The 17,528-nt window shown below is 37.3% G+C and overlaps 2 protein-coding genes across 2 annotated transcripts in view; one reads left to right on the top strand and one right to left on the bottom strand.

The window, feature by feature from the left end:
- Positions 1–12,998, bottom strand: part of PLCZ1 (phospholipase C zeta 1) — a 60,033-nt gene extending 47,035 nt beyond the window's left edge. Inside the window, exons 1-3 of the mRNA XM_052790221.1 lie at positions 12,985–12,998; positions 12,211–12,334; positions 8,082–8,316 (exon numbers count right to left, since the gene is read on the bottom strand). Of these exons, the coding sequence (XP_052646181.1) occupies positions 8,082–8,316; positions 12,211–12,334; positions 12,985–12,998 (373 nt within the window). The remainder of the gene's footprint in view (positions 1–8,081; positions 8,317–12,210; positions 12,335–12,984) is intronic.
- Positions 12,999–13,333: 335 nt separating this feature from the next.
- On the top strand, positions 13,334–14,236 carry CAPZA3 (capping actin protein of muscle Z-line subunit alpha 3). Its single transcript, XM_052789900.1, has one exon. The coding sequence runs from the start codon at positions 13,334–13,336 to the stop codon at positions 14,234–14,236; it is 903 nt and encodes a 300-aa protein (XP_052645860.1).
- Positions 14,237–17,528: the final 3,292 nt, after the last annotated feature.

The following is a 17,528-nucleotide window of genomic DNA, read 5'->3' as shown; positions in this document are numbered from 1 at the left end:
GTGCAAGTTGGGCAGCAACTCCTTTTTTTTTTTTTTATTTACTAGCAATACTTACATGGCTTTTTTTTTACATTTATCTTTTAAATTAGTGAAAAATACTGACTTTCCAAAGTTTTCCTTATTTTCTGAATTATTTCTGATGCTTTCCTGGCTGCTCTTGTCATTGATAAATGATAACTACAGCATTCTCAGGAAGAGAACTTATGTTTAGGTAAAAACGATCATGACCATAATCCCCTAAAAGTGAAAACATTATAAAGTAAATTTGTGTTACATTTTTAGCCAACAGGTAAGCTCTTTGACTTCAGTAAAAGGTTCAGCTCATGTGTCTGATCAATGGACTGAAAATAATTGTATTTTTATATAGCTTATTACAGGCCCTTACATTACATTGGCTGATAAAATTTTTTCTCAGGGATCTGTAGTTGCTGTCCTTGAACTGCATACAACTAAAGTCACCATCATGTTTCTGGAGAACTACCAAAATGCCAAGCAAGTCTGTAAAATGGTAAGACCTATCTGTAAGCAGGAAGAGAGTGGCTTTGCACTAACGGTTCTGGCAGCATGCGCAGTTGTGTGAATTGAGATATGCAAAAGAGCATCACGTGTACATAAATGGCGTACCATCTAGTAAAATAAATTTTCAGAGATCTGATGTTTGGTAGAAGATATCATAGTTTTGATAGTTTAAGGTAAAGGTAGGCTTAATTTTTTATTATTGCTACTATTCATTCACCCCTCTTACCAGTGGAGAAAACCTACTGTGTTTCTTTAGCACTGTCTCTTATCTTCATCTGATGAAGACAGAAAACTAGTTAGGAAGAAGGGAGTGCTTTTTAAGTTTTGAGGAATAGCACAGTCATACTATTTTCTGACCATTTACAGCCATTTTCTGCTTCTACATTAAAAGAAATGGGGATTCATCTCCATAACTATTCTGTGGTGAAAAGATACTTTCATCAAGGCCTCACATTTCTTCCCTAGAGAAACCTCAGTCTTTTTCTCCATTAGGATCCTTTAGCAGTAGTTAGCGTGCACATATATCCATTTTGTGTAGAAAGAAAAAGAGAAAGCAAGAAAAGATTTCTGTCTTCTTATAGCTCCTTGTTGTTTACAAAGTTCAATGTTTTTTTCTTGCCCTTGCCTTTTGGATAGTCTGGAATACAGTTTATTAATAATATTCTTTTTTTCCAAACATAATTTAAAAATAAAAAATGTTTTTCCCCTTTCCTCCAGTTAAGGTAAATTCCAGCTCTGCCATATATACAAATACTGCCGTATCAGAAAGGAATTATGGATATAACCTGAGTATTTAAAAGACTTGGATTACATTATATGCCTATGTTTTTGAGAGTTTATTACATTCTGCTTTCTTACTTATCTTGGAACTTCTTTGAAAATATTTTTCTGTCTTTATGGAAAGAAAAAATGAAAGTTTTCATGTTTGCTGCCCTGAAGGGACTGAGACCTGTGGAGGATCCACACTGAAGCAGACGAAACAAGTGAGAAGAAAGCAGTAGCAAAAGAAAAGTGTGACAAAGGTGGAGCAGCAGAAAGAAATCACTATACATTGACCACAGCCTCCTGCAATGCCTGTTTCCTCACTGAATGGACTGAGTACAACCTGCAGCAATGACAAGGTGGGAGGAGAGGTGTCTGGACTGAAGTGGAGACTAGGAAGTGGGGAGGAGAGGAGCCTGAACAGAAGTTGAGTCTGGGAAACAGGGGAAAAGTTGTTTTCTCTGTTTTTAAACATGTGTGTTCTTTGTTTCCTAATAGCCTAATTGGTAACTAAATGTTTATGTTACTTGGCCACCAGGGATATTGAAATGGGTACAAATATGTCTGCTGGGAATTTTAGGGGTGAACTCATGAGAAATACTTGCAATCAGAGACAAGGGTGTTACTCTGCTATATTGGCAGAAGGAAGCTTTCAATAATTGTTAGAAGTATCAAATAATAATAGCCTCACGGCAGAAAAATTATCAGACAGAATTTCATACTATTTGGTTACTTAATGTCAGACTGAAACATTTATAATCTAAGTGAACAGTAAAGACAGAAATATTTCCTTGGCTAAAGTAAGAATACAGTTATTCCTTTTCTTCTCTGAGTTTATATTCCAGGGAATCTATTTACCACCAGACCCACATTTGTAACTAATAATGGTGCATACTGGAATAAAGTATCTGTCTGAGCTGCAGTTTAGTTTTCTAAGGACTTGTATCTCATAATCAATTGTCCTCTTCTTACGAAAGCTTTTCCTAAAACTGGTTGCTTACCTGCTGTTTCACACATCTGAATTCTTGTGTCTCATAAATCCAGCTTCAGCCATTGCCTTAGCTGAGATTTTTAAGTCATCTTTCTTATTTCCTGCAATTTTTTATGAAATCTGTAGAAATCTGACAGAGGTCTCTACTCCGTTAAATTTGGGTTACATTGGCCAATGGGATCAAAAGTTCTCTCCTGCAAATGCACGTTCTCCCTCTTGCTCTGTTCGTCACAAACACATGCACATACAAAAAGCAAGTTTAAAAGAATGTATATCCTAGGAATAAACTGAAGATGTTTTCTTTGATTCACAAATACATTCTGGATTACTCAAATTTTTTATCTGACAGATGCACCAAGCTTATATTGTTATTTACAAAATAAGCAATTTTTTCAAAACAGGGTTGTATTTTTGACCTGGTTTTGTACTGCTTAGCAGGAAAATACAGAGACAGGAGCAGAGTCTTTGAATGGCACTACACTGTAAATAATCCTCACTGTGCCTCTAATCCTATCCATGCAAATACTGAAAAATGAGCAATAATTTTTTTAAAAAACAGATATATACAAAGCTTAAACAAAATAAAGTGCATTTTGTTGGCATGTTTTCTTTAATCTCATTTAATGACTCAAGACTTCCATTCAAAATTAATAATAAAATCGAGATATAATTGAATGTTTGTGTGTTGAACAAAACTGATTTTTGGATGTTAGTAAGACAGAACTGTCAAGTGTGAATCATATATTCACAATTTTTATGGTCAATTCCATAAAATGGTTCCTTCAGCCAAAATGCAAGCTTTAGCACACACACGAAAAATCTGTTAATGCAGCATTTTGCTGTTAGACATTTAAATTGTACAATAAAAATGAAAGAGTAATGTATTCCATACTGTTCCTGAACTAGCTACAGTACCCTCAGAGGGTTATCTGGCTCAATAGCATTGAATAGTCTTCTCTCTCTACACACAAATGCTAGGGATACACTAAATGTTATAGACAGACTTATCAATGTTGTATATAAAATCTAGTCACGGTTTTCATCTTAATCTTGACATACTAGTGCTATCAAGTTTATCAGATAATGGTTGTTACTATTAGCAAACCAGTCAATCAAGTGTCAAAATCTGCCCTTTTCCCTTTCTGCAATACACGGGACAAGGACGGCAGATGAGTCCAACAGATCATCCTGATGAAAAAATATTCTATACCAAATTCAGAATGACAGTTACACAAAATGGTCTATCACAACACCATATGAATCAGCTATCATGTCAATCATATCTGGAACTTTCCAATAAATATGTTTGAGTGGGAGTATTAGTTCACTCAAAGGAGCATGAACAATACAGCTATTATTTCATTCAGTAAGATTATTTCCAATTACAAGACAAACAGTTTTATCACAGATGAAGAAACAAACAAGAATTTGGCTCAGCATCTGAAATTTAAGCCAGACATTAAATTAAAACTATAGAAACTTTAGTTGGTATTTACAAATGTGTTTTCTAACTGACGAAATATTCTTCGCTGTTTAACCGCTTTATAGCTATTAACTTTCCCATCAAAATAGATAACCCCAAACCAAAAGAAACCTTTTAAACTGGTAACTTATTCTATAATTATATAATTTGTAAACATATTAGTTCTCAGAAAGAGTAGAATATATTCAATAAAATATGTTCTAATTTGAAAGGCAACCTCAGAGACTAATGGCATAAGAAATCAAAGGTTTTGTAGCTATTACTGGACAGTGAATGACTCTTAATGAAACACCAAATGTCTTCTGTTTCTTGTTGAAAAAGTCATCCAATTTCTTCTTTCCACAACAGTGGGAATGAACAGCATAGATATTCCAGGGTTATTATCCCAAAAGGAAGATATTCCCCTTCTTTGGTTCATTTTTCTTAACCAGTTATCAATTCCACCCATTATCAAAGACCGGAAACCAAAGGAAAATAACAAAGTTAAACAACTGAGATTCATGTTCCACTGAACAAAGTAACAGCTTGCAACAAGATGCAGTTAGCTCTGATTTCCTTTTCCTAGCTTAGTTGCAAATTTTGCCTCAAGTTATGTTCAGTAAAACTCAGCAGAAATGTTACACAACTTGAAGCAGCCTTCAATAGCTGAAGAATACACATATTACAGATTTAACAAACCTCCAGTCATGTCAGAGTTCTCGTGATTCAGACAGGGTGATCAGGCACCTATGAAGATCTTACACAGTGCTGCTTCTGCAAGTAAGTCAAGGGGACATATATGTCTTCAGGTTTGCAGGGTAGGGGGTGTGCATTATCGCTAAATGACTCAAGTGAGAGAAGACAGTATAATGAGAGACAAACAAAATGGCAGGTAAGAACCCTAAGAAAAATAAAGTAAAAAATGGTTTGTAATGATGACCAACAGCAAGTAGAACAGAATATATAGAAGGACAAGGGAAAAGGATAAATAACAGAGAAGAGAGCAGAGAAAGGAGAGCACCATGAAAATAAAGAAATTAAAACACAGAAAGAAAAAAAAAAAAGTGAGACAGGTCTTTTAAAGTAATAAATGTATAAGGTTTTTGCATAATGGTTTCAGAATATTATTTTGATGACTTTAAACACTCATCAAAATATGACTGGAGCTTTTTCTTAAAAAAACAATGACAACCACACGCAAACCCTTCCATGGTAGCTAAAAAAAGAAGACATTATGAGCTCTTCAGGTATGCCTGACTCAATAGGAAGAAGAACTCATTGGTTAGAAAAATATTTTGTCTGCAAAGTATTACTGAAGTCCGGTAGAACACAGCTTAAGCTCCAGATTCTAGGCTAAATTACCAGTGCCAGCTGCTTAGATAGCTTCCTTCTACTGCAGCAAGAACAATGTCATGGATTCACTGAGACAGAGTAAAAGTGAAAGAGGATAAAAAGGAAACTATAAAACAGCTAGTCAAAGTGTAGGCAAGCTACAAGAGACAAATATAGAAACACTGCTCAGGCATGATGAAATGTTGTTCCAAAAGCCAAAACTCAACCAGAATTTAAATTGGCAAGGGACATCAGTGGCAACATGGAGCACTTTTACTGCTGCATTGGCTATGTTTTTAAAAAGCAGTAAGTGGGCTTGCTGTTGAGTAGGGCAGGTCGTTTAGTGATGGCAAGCACAGATAATGCTAAAGTACTCAGTGCTGTCTTTTTCTCAGTTTTCATCAACAAGGTGTAGGCTTTGTGCCTACAGACAGGGTTGAAGAAAAGAAACTACCAGCAGATAGAGATTAACATAAAATAGAGGTTACTGGAGAGAACTGAACACATAAGAGTCCATGGTTCCAAATGAGATGCATCTGAGGGTGTTAAGACTGTTGGCTGATATCACTGCAAAGCCACTCTCTATCATCTTTGAAAGGCCATAGAGATCAGGGGAGGCCCCCATGACTGGAGAAGAACAAATGTTGCACTCATTTTCAAAAAGTGCAAGGACTTTCTATGCATGCAGCCCAGAAAGCCAACCATATCCTGGGCTGCATCAAAAGAAGCATAGCCAGCAGGTTGAATGAGGTGATTCTGCCCCTCTACTCCACTCTGGTGAGATCCCACCTGAAGTACTGTGTCCAGCTCTGGAGTCCTCAGTTCAAGACATGGACCTGTTGGAGCAGGTCTAGAGGAGGGCTGCAAAAATGATCAGAAGGATGGAACACCTCTTCTATGAGGACAGGCTGAGAGAGTTGGGATTGTTCAGCCTGGAGAAGAGAAGGCTCTGGGAAGACTTTATTGCAGCCTTTCAATACTTAAAGGGGGCAGACTTTTTAGTAGGGCCTGTAGTGATAGGCCAAGAGGTAATGGTTTTAAATAAAAGAGGGTAGATTAAGACTAGCTATAAGGAAGAATTTTTTTATGATGAGGGTGGTGAAACACTGGAACAGGTTGCCCAGAGAGGTGGTAGATGCCCCATCCCTGGAAACATTCAAGGTCAGGCTGGATGGGATTCTGAGCAACCTGACCTAGTTGAAGATATGCCTGCTTACTGTAGGGTGGTTGGACTAGATGACCCTTAAAGGTCCCTTCCAACCCAAACTATTCTATGATTCTATGATTCAATTCAGGGAACTACAGGTTGGCCAGGCTCACTTTCATCCATGGGAAAATCATGGTGCAAGAACATTTGGAAGTCATTTCTGGGCACATGAAGGAGGCTGTGGATCTCTGTCCTCAGGGGTTTTCAAGTTTTGACTAAAAAAAGTCCTGAGAAACCTATTCTGAATTCAGTGTTAACCTTTCTTTGAGCAGAAGGGTGGAGTGGCTGCCCTCCTGAGGTCCCTTTCCATCTGAACAGTTCCATGATTCTGTGATAGTAGAAGTCTGTGTTTAGAGACCTCCTCTTAGAAGCTGATCAGAGAACAAAATGGAAACAGCATTTCGGCTTGGGAGAGTATAAATAATTCATTATAACTTTAACCCCAGTAACATGGATAATGACATCAGTAGACACATGATGTGACAGATTAATAACCAGACTCCATGCCCACTGAAGCTGCTGAGGGTCCACCACATTTGCAAGACTGCTTCAATGCATCCCTGATATCGTTACCAATCATATCCAGCTGAGGGCAAACCAGAGTGTAACTAACTGTCTAAGGTTTCAGTCCTTCTCGGTAAAGAAAAAGAGATATAACCTTTTAGTAGATACATCCTTAGAAGTTGTTTTCCTCTGTGAAATCTCTGTTATTAGATTACTTCTACATCTAAACTTTCTGCCGTATGACACTCACATATGGACATACCAAGTGGAAAAAGTATGATTCATGGAGAATCATACCTAAAACAAATTGTAGGTTTAAATTGTACAAAATGGAAGAACTATATAAAACTCTAGTAGCATGTATTCTTTCCATTTGTAAGATAAACTTTAAGCAAAAATCTCTACTATGTCAACAATGCTGTAACAATTAACATGACCCCCAAGTAGGATTAGAATGATGTTGGTTGTTAAGTCTGCTTTGAGATGCAATTGGTTTAACTAAACTTATTTTCACTTTATTGTGATTGTGAATCACAGTACTGAGCAGTTAAACCAAACTAAATTACAAAACATTAAATTCTGACACTTTCTAGTCTTCATAAATACTGTCCTCGGTCTTCAGATTTTAATACTGAAAATTACAAAAAAATAAAAGATCTATCCATTATTACTGATTTAATTATGGTTGATTTCCTCTAAAAGAAATCTCCTCCACAGAACAAATCAGTTACTAACAAAACATAATTTCTATTTTTTCATCTTTGTAATCCAATATTTATATTCCTCTAAATAATTAAGCGAAATTATTTTTGAACACTTAGCTAAACAAAAAAATTCAGTCTGGTTTCCTAATAATGATTGTTCACATATTTCAGTGGGCATTAAAAGATTTAGTGCAGTTTATATTAGCTCACCTCCTGTATGAAAACTGTGTTTTGTTTGAAGCAATCTACATGTAGGTTTTGGACTAGTGTGTTGCAACAAGGAGTAAGAATGACGGATCTGGTAAGTAATGTAATATGCTATCACTGAGCAATATGCTGTGTAAATTTATTGTGCTTTATTAATGGTTTCTTGTATTATTACATTCACAATGTTTAAAGATCTGAATTTTAAAAAAATCAATATTTTGCACAAGTGTTTACAAAATATATTATACAACATACATAATATAATTGCTTATATTAGTTTTCTTTAAAATGTTCAATTTGCATAGTCAGATGAGTATTCAAAAATATAAACACAGTCACTGTCAGAAGCACAATAAATAAGAGCTAGAAATCAAATACTTAAACTATGCATACCTTCTTCAATGGGTTCATACTTCAAAATAATTTCTAAGGCAGTTGTTTCACAAGCTTCAGTTTCATATTGTTCTTTTCTGAGAAATTCAATGAGCTGGGTGTCAGCTAGAATTTTGCAGTTTGGAGAGTAAGCACGGAAAATTTCACGAAGTTCAGGTTTGTGTACAATAGTTCGATAAATTGCCCTGAAGTCTTCTATATTAATTGTATGTCCCTTCCGTTTGTCAACTGTTTTCTGGAAAAAAAAAAAAAAAAAAATCAAAACAGTTAATACAAAGATATGCAATGATACAAAGATATACACAAAACACTCTTATAACTGATCGTAAGAGCAAGAACAATAGAGAAAACCTCAGGCAACAGTGACTGCAATGCAGTATCAAATTATATTCTTCTACTTCTATATGCAACTTCTAGAATTGACTTTGTGTGTTAAAAATATTTTATGCAAATTAAAATGTAGCATATGACATAATTAGCACCTAAGTAATTACAATAAATTTCTATATAACGCATATGCAATATTAAACCGCATTATAAAAAAACTCTAAAAAGCTATGCAGTAAAATATATCTGCACCATAAAAATTATCATGTAGAAAATATGTTTAATATAATGCCTCTCCAACAGCAATTTAAACCATATTGTAAATACTGTCAGTTAATTTTACATACAACACACAACAAACAGTAATCTAAAAAAATGAAATAAGTATGACCGAATTATCATGAGATCCAAGGCTTTCAATACATCAACACTATTAAAGTTTGGAGACAAGATACTTTATAATAACCTATGACATTGTGTTCTATTCTTAACAAGCCAGAATGTTTAACTCAGATTAATTATTCACACTTTCAGAATTCTTATACTGTAAACTTGTTTTCATAGAGCTTACAAAATGTTAACACATTAATTAATTTCAGTGTTTCAGTATAAAAGCCACTAGAAAAATCAAAAGGGCAAGAGAATTTCAGTAGAATAATACTTTTTTACCGTTCCTGCCGTTTACATTTTTCTCAGGCTTAACAATTTTATTTATCCTTTAAAATTTTCTACACGAAATATGTAATTGTGCATATGAAATATAGATATTTCTAACATTTTAGCTTGTATTATTCTTAAAAGTTGCCAAATTAAGAGAAACTTTGGAAATTTACTGAAAAGTTTACTCACAACTATCGTAAATAAATGGCAATCCATTACCTTATTGATTATCACTGTAAGCTGATCAAAATTCATAATTTTTGGTTCTTTAAACTGAGACTACCAAAGAGGCTAAACTTCAGCATCTAATAGCATGGCACCTACTATGGTTAGTATAGCTTCCCCAAAAGTGTCCATAAACATGAAATGGCTTACTTGAGCTCTAGCTGCTCTTTGATGAAGACTTTTTGTTACTACTAATTTAGATTAGTTTTGAAGAGATACCATAAAAACTAAAAGCTTAATGATACATTACCAGCTTCTTCCTATGCAGTACAGTTTCTGCTAAGAGATGTCTGAATAAGTACAACAATAAAAGTAAGAATACATTAAATAACAAGTACAAAACAAGTACAAAAGTAAATTTCATGAGAAGTTCTAGTCAACAATTTTACAAATCAGTACTTGAGTATTTGCTTTGAGTTTGTGAAAGAGTATTGTAATGATCATTTTTAAGAGAAATCACCAGCAAGAAAATAATTAAATACAAAATGCTAATAATATGCATTTCATTACTGCTTGAGAAATCCCACATCTAAGGTTGATATCCTCAATCTAATTTTTAACATCTTAAGAAAACTTCAAATTTACTCATACCTGTTAAATAGAAAAAGGAAATACCAACTTATTTTGCAATTAAACAATCTATCAGGACTCAGGAGACATTCACTTAGGTATTGGCACAAAGTAAAGCTGGGCAAAAAATTAAATTTTCTACCTCAGTTGCCTTTTGATGAAATACAGGCAATAATACTACACAGGAGAGCTTTTCAAATTAAAGTTATGAAAATCATGTCGATATAAAAAAAAGATTGTTAAAAAATTTGTTTGTAGATTTTTATTTTTCTTATTTTTATTAATGCACATCAAATATTTGCTATTCAGAAAAAGAAGTATCTTGACAAAGACTCGGTCTTGGGAAGAATTATATGAAAATGTATTATTCCTTAAAAATCTTAATGTTCATAATTCTGATATTGCTCAAAGGATCGTTATAGTAAAATAAAATCAAAGAGAGTAGACAAGAAAAAAGCAAATTATTCTTTAAAAACTATGTTTTCTATAAAATTGATTTCATCACGTATAACCATTTGATTAACTATTGTTGGATAGTTACTGACAATGATGCCAGTAAGATTTCCTTCCAGACTGTTTTGCTTTTTTACATATTATTATACTGATGAACAATTTGAACCCCAAAACTACTGAATATACTCAAATCTCTCTCACATAGCAAAGAATACCTAACAGTACTGCTACAAATAACTAGATCAGACTGTTGAGTATATTATATTGTTAAATACAACTAGATCAGACTTGTTCTATGCAGGTCACTTCCTCAAATAATTGCTCTCTTCTCTACCCACAATTGATCATCTCTCTCAAATTTCTGTCAGAAAGCAAAATAGGTGGAAAATACAGGAAGCAATGAGAAATAGTTTCAAGTTCTCATGAGATTCTCAAGGTTGGCAATTCTCTCAATGCAGTGCAAGTTCAAAAACCACAGGCAGCCTCTTTAGCAAGGGTTGAGTTCAAGCTGCCAGTTTTACCTTGTCTCAACAAGGCAGAGAACAATGAGAGAGGAACAAGATACTTAATGTCTTCCCTCTGCCTGCCTGCCTGCTTGTCAGCATGATGTGATCTAAAAGTTTCTGACTTGCCATAGTTAATTCTCTGTCAAATCTGGACAGAATCAGCCAGCTGGTAACAAAATTCTCAAAGAAATCTCATATATATCTAGCCACTTGGCTTCATTCCCTCAGGAAAACAGCTTTACAAAACAGTTATTTTTGGTAAAAAAAATGGGCTAAATGGAAAAATCACAGATCTTTTGAGTAATTACTAGAGGGGACCTGAAGAACATGAAAACCCAGTATGTCCAAAAGCACTCAATTTTGCAGTATTTGCTCACTGGAACTGCATCCATTTGATGGTGGTTTGCTTACCTACACTAAATTAACTTATTTTTAAGTCCAATTTCTAGCTGTATCATGTAACCTTCATAGGAATCTCTTAAATGTTGCTATATCTCAAGGCCACATCCTTTCCCAGGGGTTAGAGTGCAATTCCCATCCATTCAGGCATACCTCTTGAATACTTCAGAGGAGAGGTATAGCGGAAAATTGAATGCACAAGTGTGCTGGATCTAGGTTGACCTGAAGCCTGAGCAGATGAGATAACTCCATATGGTCCTCCTGGCAAAAGCATTTTTAGGAAGTCATTCTAATGGCTCTGCCCAGCATCAGACAGGCATGTCTGGTCTTGTTAGCTTGATCACAGAAGCAGCTGGATGGGATGAAACCAGAATGTTTTCATTTTTCTTAGGTGAGGCCATGTTACAAAAAAGTTGGGAATCAAGACCTACATAGTTTCCATCACCCTACACTATTTTGGTGTGGTGAAGAAATGGTGTTACTTGGGTGTCGATCTCTTCTCCCAAGTACCAAGGGATAGGACAAGAGGAAATGGCCTCAAGTTGCGGCTAGGGGAGGTTTAAATTGGATATTAGGAAAAAATTCTTTGCCAAAAGGGTTATTAAGCATTGGAACAGGCTGCCCAGGGAAGCGGTTAAGTCACCATCCCTGGAGGTATTTAAAAGACATGTAGATGTGGTGCTTAGGGACATGGTTTAATTCTGGACTTGGCAGTGTTAGGTTAACAGTTGGACTCAATGATCTTAAAAGTCTTTTCCAACCTAAATCATTCTATGATTCTATTCTATGATTCTAATGCAACTGCTCAGTTATCTATATTACACAGAAACAAATGACCTGGACAAGGCAAATTATTTGCTTACTTTGCACACCCTACTAGCATGAAATTCACTTCTCAAAACATTAATTTTAAAAAGTCAGCAAATATAAGATACTTATGTAACTGGACTTCTAAACGCATTTAATTGCTTAATCCACATATTCCTCACCTTGAAAACATGTTTTACATGTGTGAAATCAAAAGGCATTTGCAGTTTTTCAAGCAGCTTCATTGTGCTGTCTAAATCAATCTTCCCAGTCCTGAACTCATTCTGAATGATGGACAAAAACCACGTACGAGAGATCAGGTTAAGGAAACTTCTGGCCCATGTCATTGCCTTTTAATAAGGGGAGGAGAGGGAGAAGTTTAATTTTTTTAAACCTGAAAAGCTTGCACTTTGCTTTTCTCATACTCTAGAACATCCTTGTCTTCTGATTTCTGAGAATGCGGCAGGCTCTGAGGCACACAAGAAGATATTTTTGCCCGACGCCCAGAGACTCTGAGGGCAAAGGTGACAAAAAGGGCCAGAGAAAGAGAAGGGTGTGAAAGAAAACAAGGGGTGGTCAGGGTGAAGAAAGGGGCACAGTGCGAAGAGGGAAATGTGGGCAGGCTGAAGGGATTCTGCAGCTGTGGGGAATGGCGGGAAGAGGAGTGCCAACAGCAAGCATCATCGAGGTGAGTGTGCCCAGCATTGCGCCCAACCAGCCTCAGCCGGCCCTGACTGGACCAGGGCAGACCAGACTGGACTGGGTGCCCCAGGTCCTCCCCTGCCACCCACCTGGGGGGCCCCATGCGTGCACAGGCCAGGCCCAAGCCTGGGGGGGAAGGAGGCATGCAGGGCGAGGTCACACAACAGCAGTTGTCGCAGGGCAGGGAGATACGAGGAGGAGGAGGAGGAAGCAGAGCAGTGAAAGGAGGAGGAGGTAAAGCAGGAGGAGGATATCTGTTCTCCTCCATGGCGGCTCTGCATCGCCTGCTCCAGTCTCTTCACTGCGGTGGCATTGGCAGCGTTTGGCAGGACATCACCTAGGCTTGCTCCAGTTCCCTGCGGGGCCCTTTCCCTACCCTCGCACCCCTGCACCCTCTCGGCACAGCCCCCAGCCTTGGCCCCCCACCAGCGTTGCCCTGGTGCCACCGTGAGGTCACAAACTGCGGGCCCCCAGCACAGGCCCTTTCCCACTACCGCTACCCCCCCCCCCCCCATCTTGTGCCTTTTCCCTCCAGCACAATGTGGCCCACATGCCCTCCCCTCACTGCAGTCCCCCACCCTTTGGATAGCCCTCACCCCCAGCATGTGCGCGAGGCAGGAGCTGTGTGAGCCGGAGAAGGTGTCTCTCATTTGCAGCCTACTGCACCAGTCTCCTCCTGGGGAGTTCGGGCAGGTTGTCCAAGATCTCTCTGCTCTGGTACAAGATGACAAGCTGGTGAGGCAGAAGGCTGCCCGCGTGGGGGCTTGGCACAACAAGAACAACCTCACTCCTGTCCAAATAAACGGGCGCACTGTACTACTGACCTGCTACAATGACTTAGGGGGAAACCGCTTCTTTGACCCTCAGGACAAATTCTCTTTCGAGTTTGACCACCTGCGTGGGGTAACCAGCAAACCCCAGCTGCACGGTGTGATGCTAGATGAGGGGGAACTGTGGCGAGAGGCCCTCCACAAGGGCTTGAAGGCCTACGTGAGCTGCCATTTTCCTGCAGGGAACTGCTGCGTGTTCAAAAAAAGCCTGGGGAAGAGGCAGCTGTTTGGGGCCTGCATTGAGGCTCATCAGTACCAGCCTTCAAATCACTGGAACAGCCTTTGGAAGTCAGACTGGACTTTTGCCCTGACTCCATTTACCACTCAGGTTACAGGGATGGTTCTCCTCCAGATACACTACTTCAGAAATGCCAACCTCCATGTAACCGTCAGCAAGTCCGTGAGTGAGACTCTAAATGTGATAGATCAAAGTCAGTTTGCCACAGATTTTGTGAAATTTTTGAAAGTTCAGGACACCAAGTTTCATACTGCCATTCTGGAAGACATTCAAGCTTTGTCAGAGGATATATGGGGGAAAAATCTGCGGAGGAAACTCCCTGTTACTCGCACTTTTATGAACTGGAATAAACTATTGAATGATCAGCATCTGAACACCAAAGTCTCCAATACAGAAGTGCCTCCATGCTTACTGAAACACACTGATATGGTGGCCTAAATAAAAAAAAAAGAAGAAGAAAAAGACAAAATAGTGGTGGTTAGTTGATTTATTTCTGGATTACTCAGGAGAGTATAAGAACTGTCATCAGTCAATCACCACTTTGAAAATAATTCAGGTCTGTAGTGACTGAAAATAAGTTGCTGTATTTTTTTATTTTCTTCATGTACTTTTCAACTGCTTCTAGATGTACTAGTAATGGTCAAAATGACAAAGGCAGTACAGTGCTACAGGTAAGCCAGCAAGCAAACTCTTACTTTCCTTTGTAATTTTACCCAATATTATATTTACTTATGTAACTTCATAGTATATGTAGGATTAGTTATAAAGAAATCAGTAAGGTAGGTTGGCAAAGATATTGAGGCATTATTTCTAGATTTTTTCATTGATACTGAAACCCAGGAAATTCAGCCTTCAGGCTTTGCTTGTGCATACCTCTCTGTATGCACAAGAGACATCCCTAACATAGTCACATGAAGAAAGGGAGACCAGTACACAGGAGAAATAGATTTCGTATAGCTAGTGCAGAAGATATTTCAGGACTGACCAGGGATGTATGCTGGGTTTTGCAGCATTACAGAATAAAGCAAAGCCACCTCCCTTCTCCCAGTGTTTATTACAAATACCAAAGGATTGTATGTGATTTTGTTTTACTTTCAAACTATGGCAGTGATGCTTTGCTAATGTTTATTACAATAAATGAAATGCCTACCACACTTGCTGTTTTCTCTAAACATACCTTTTAATTAGAGTTTTATTAGAAACAAAGTTTAATTTCAAGCAGTAATGTAAACACTAAACTTTCTAAAAATATTGATGGGAACATTTAAACATTATTCTTACAAATATTAGATGTTTTTAATGTAAGCATAAGATTTTACTTTTGTTCATCACTGCTGGTGGCAATTACATTGTCACATGGGTTGAACGTGCCCTTTCGTAAGTACTGATCAGTGGCTTTATAGCTTCACTGCTCAGACTAACCATGATTGCTTTCATTGTCTTTGTTTTAAAATGTAGTAAAGAACTATATATTGTTATGGTTTGGGGGATAACAAACATTGTGCAAAAATGCCATCTTGAGATTACTCTTCTGATACAAAATGAAGATTTTGCATCTGTACTCACACCTGATTTGAGAGGTTCCTTACCCTATACATCTGGATATGATAATTAATTACCCAGAGAAACCAATAACCAACAGGTGCCTAATATAAAAACCATCATTCTACATCATTCTATATTGTTGATGACAAAGTCATATGCTCAATTTTTATTAATAAGCATACTAATTTACAAAGCCTTATTGCAGAAGATGAGGTTGTGGTGTTGCTAATATTTGCATGAAACTGAAATAAATAATTCCTTTGATATATACTGATTTTCTTCAGATTTGCATTGACTAGAGCACATTTTTCATCTGGTTGTTCATCTTTGTGGTCACCCAGCACAAAGATTCTGGGAGCGTTGTACTAATTTACGTGCAGAAAGGCACTCATCATGCGGGGTTTCCTTCCCACAAGCAGAAAGCAGACTGCTGCCATTGTAACAACGTCCCTTGACAATGCCTTTTACAGATGCCCATTTGTTAAGAGAATCTGCACCATGCACTTGAAAAGGGAGAAGGATGGAGCATGGATAGCATTTTCTGTGCTCCTTCGGTTCTTCACAGAAAGCTGCATTACCTATGGGTCATCTTCTTTTCACCCCACAGCTGCTACTGAGATCTGTCCAACACCAATCCAGCCCTTTTAGTGCCTGTGTTGCTGCTGGAGACCATTCAATGAGCAAGCAGCTGTCTTTACATGGTATTTATTTGAATATGGGATTATTTCTTTATTGAAAGCAAGAGTAATTTTTTTAAAACTGTGATACAACCCAGGGCTGCTATAAAGAAGATGGCCTGTTGTGAGTGTAGTTCATGTCTGCAGTACAAAGTAGTAGATGAAATTTTAGACACAAATTTAAGTGCTAACAGAATCAGGGACACAGCACTAGAAACTCTGGATTGTGAAAAAAGCACTTCATTCAAACACAAATATTGCACATGAACTAACAATAAGGAACAGTAGGGAACAACAGAAAAGACTAAGCAGTTAGATGACTTTCAGTTTCAACATTTATTCCACGAGATCAATCCCTTATGAGATGCAAACAGATGACATTTTGCAATATACTGTTCTGTAAAATTAAATTCTCTCTTCTTTAAAATGCAGTTTCTAAACGGCAAAACTGTAGCAAGGAGTGTAATAATAAAAACATTTAATATTGTAGAATTAGGTAGTTCTCCTATCTTCCCTATCAGTCTACCTTTATGAACTTTCCATTTTCCTTTAATTTCCTTTCTCTATAAAAGAGGGAATCTGTGATACCAGAATCTGCAACAAAAGCTGCTCAGAGGGATAGAGTTTGGGCAGAGTAAATGTTCTGATTTGGCTGAAAAAGCTTACTCATTTTTTTGCAAGGCCTTTGAAATTAATCTGGAAAAGGTAGTTACAATACAGGCTTTGTCAATTTTCCCTCTACATTCTCCATGATGGGCTTGGAAATTTTTTTTTCATTCGGAAAGTTGAAACTTGGGGAGGAATAAACATTATGAGATGAAAGCAAAGGTGTTCAATTCCATTGAAAACTTTACTGAACTTTTAATATACACTTTTGTGACCCTGAATATGTTTAAGATTTAGTTGCAACTTCTTACTCTTTTGCCCATACTAGAATTTTTTTGTTGTATATTCCTAAAATCCCCCTCCTTTTCTGTCTACTGCTTTGAAAACCATTCACATTCTTATAGGTGCCTGTGAATCCATCTCTTTTTATTGGCATCAGTACCCCATATTTTAAGAAAAGAAATTAAGAATAGGCATATATAACTAAAATAAAAATTAAAGTTTTCAAACTGAATCTTACAATAGGTTTCTACTGCAGCCAGGAGTATAGCATACCCAGAGTTGAAGCTATATCTACCTGTTTGCAATCATAACCACCTACTGTTAAAGACTTGCTTTGTGCCTGCAAAAATACATTATCAGCACGTATCTTTCTGTAATATGCTTCCAATACTGCTTTCTTGTTCTTCTTATCTTTGGTTGTTACTGAGTGGCCGTGGTTATTTCTCTCAAGGAGAAGATCACCTATTCTATTAGTTCAGAACATTTACACGATGAGAGGTAATTTTCTTTCAAAATAAAACGTTGTCGTGGTTTGAGCCCAGCCGGTAACAAAGCACCACGTAGCTGCTCGCTCACTCCCCCCCACCCCCCCGGCCTCGGCGGGATGAGGAGAAAATACA

Source organism: Harpia harpyja, chromosome 6 (assembly GCF_026419915.1).
Source record: "Harpia harpyja isolate bHarHar1 chromosome 6, bHarHar1 primary haplotype, whole genome shotgun sequence".
Lineage (NCBI taxonomy): Eukaryota > Metazoa > Chordata > Aves > Accipitriformes > Accipitridae > Harpia > Harpia harpyja.
This window is presented reverse-complemented; position numbering and strand designations above follow the sequence as displayed.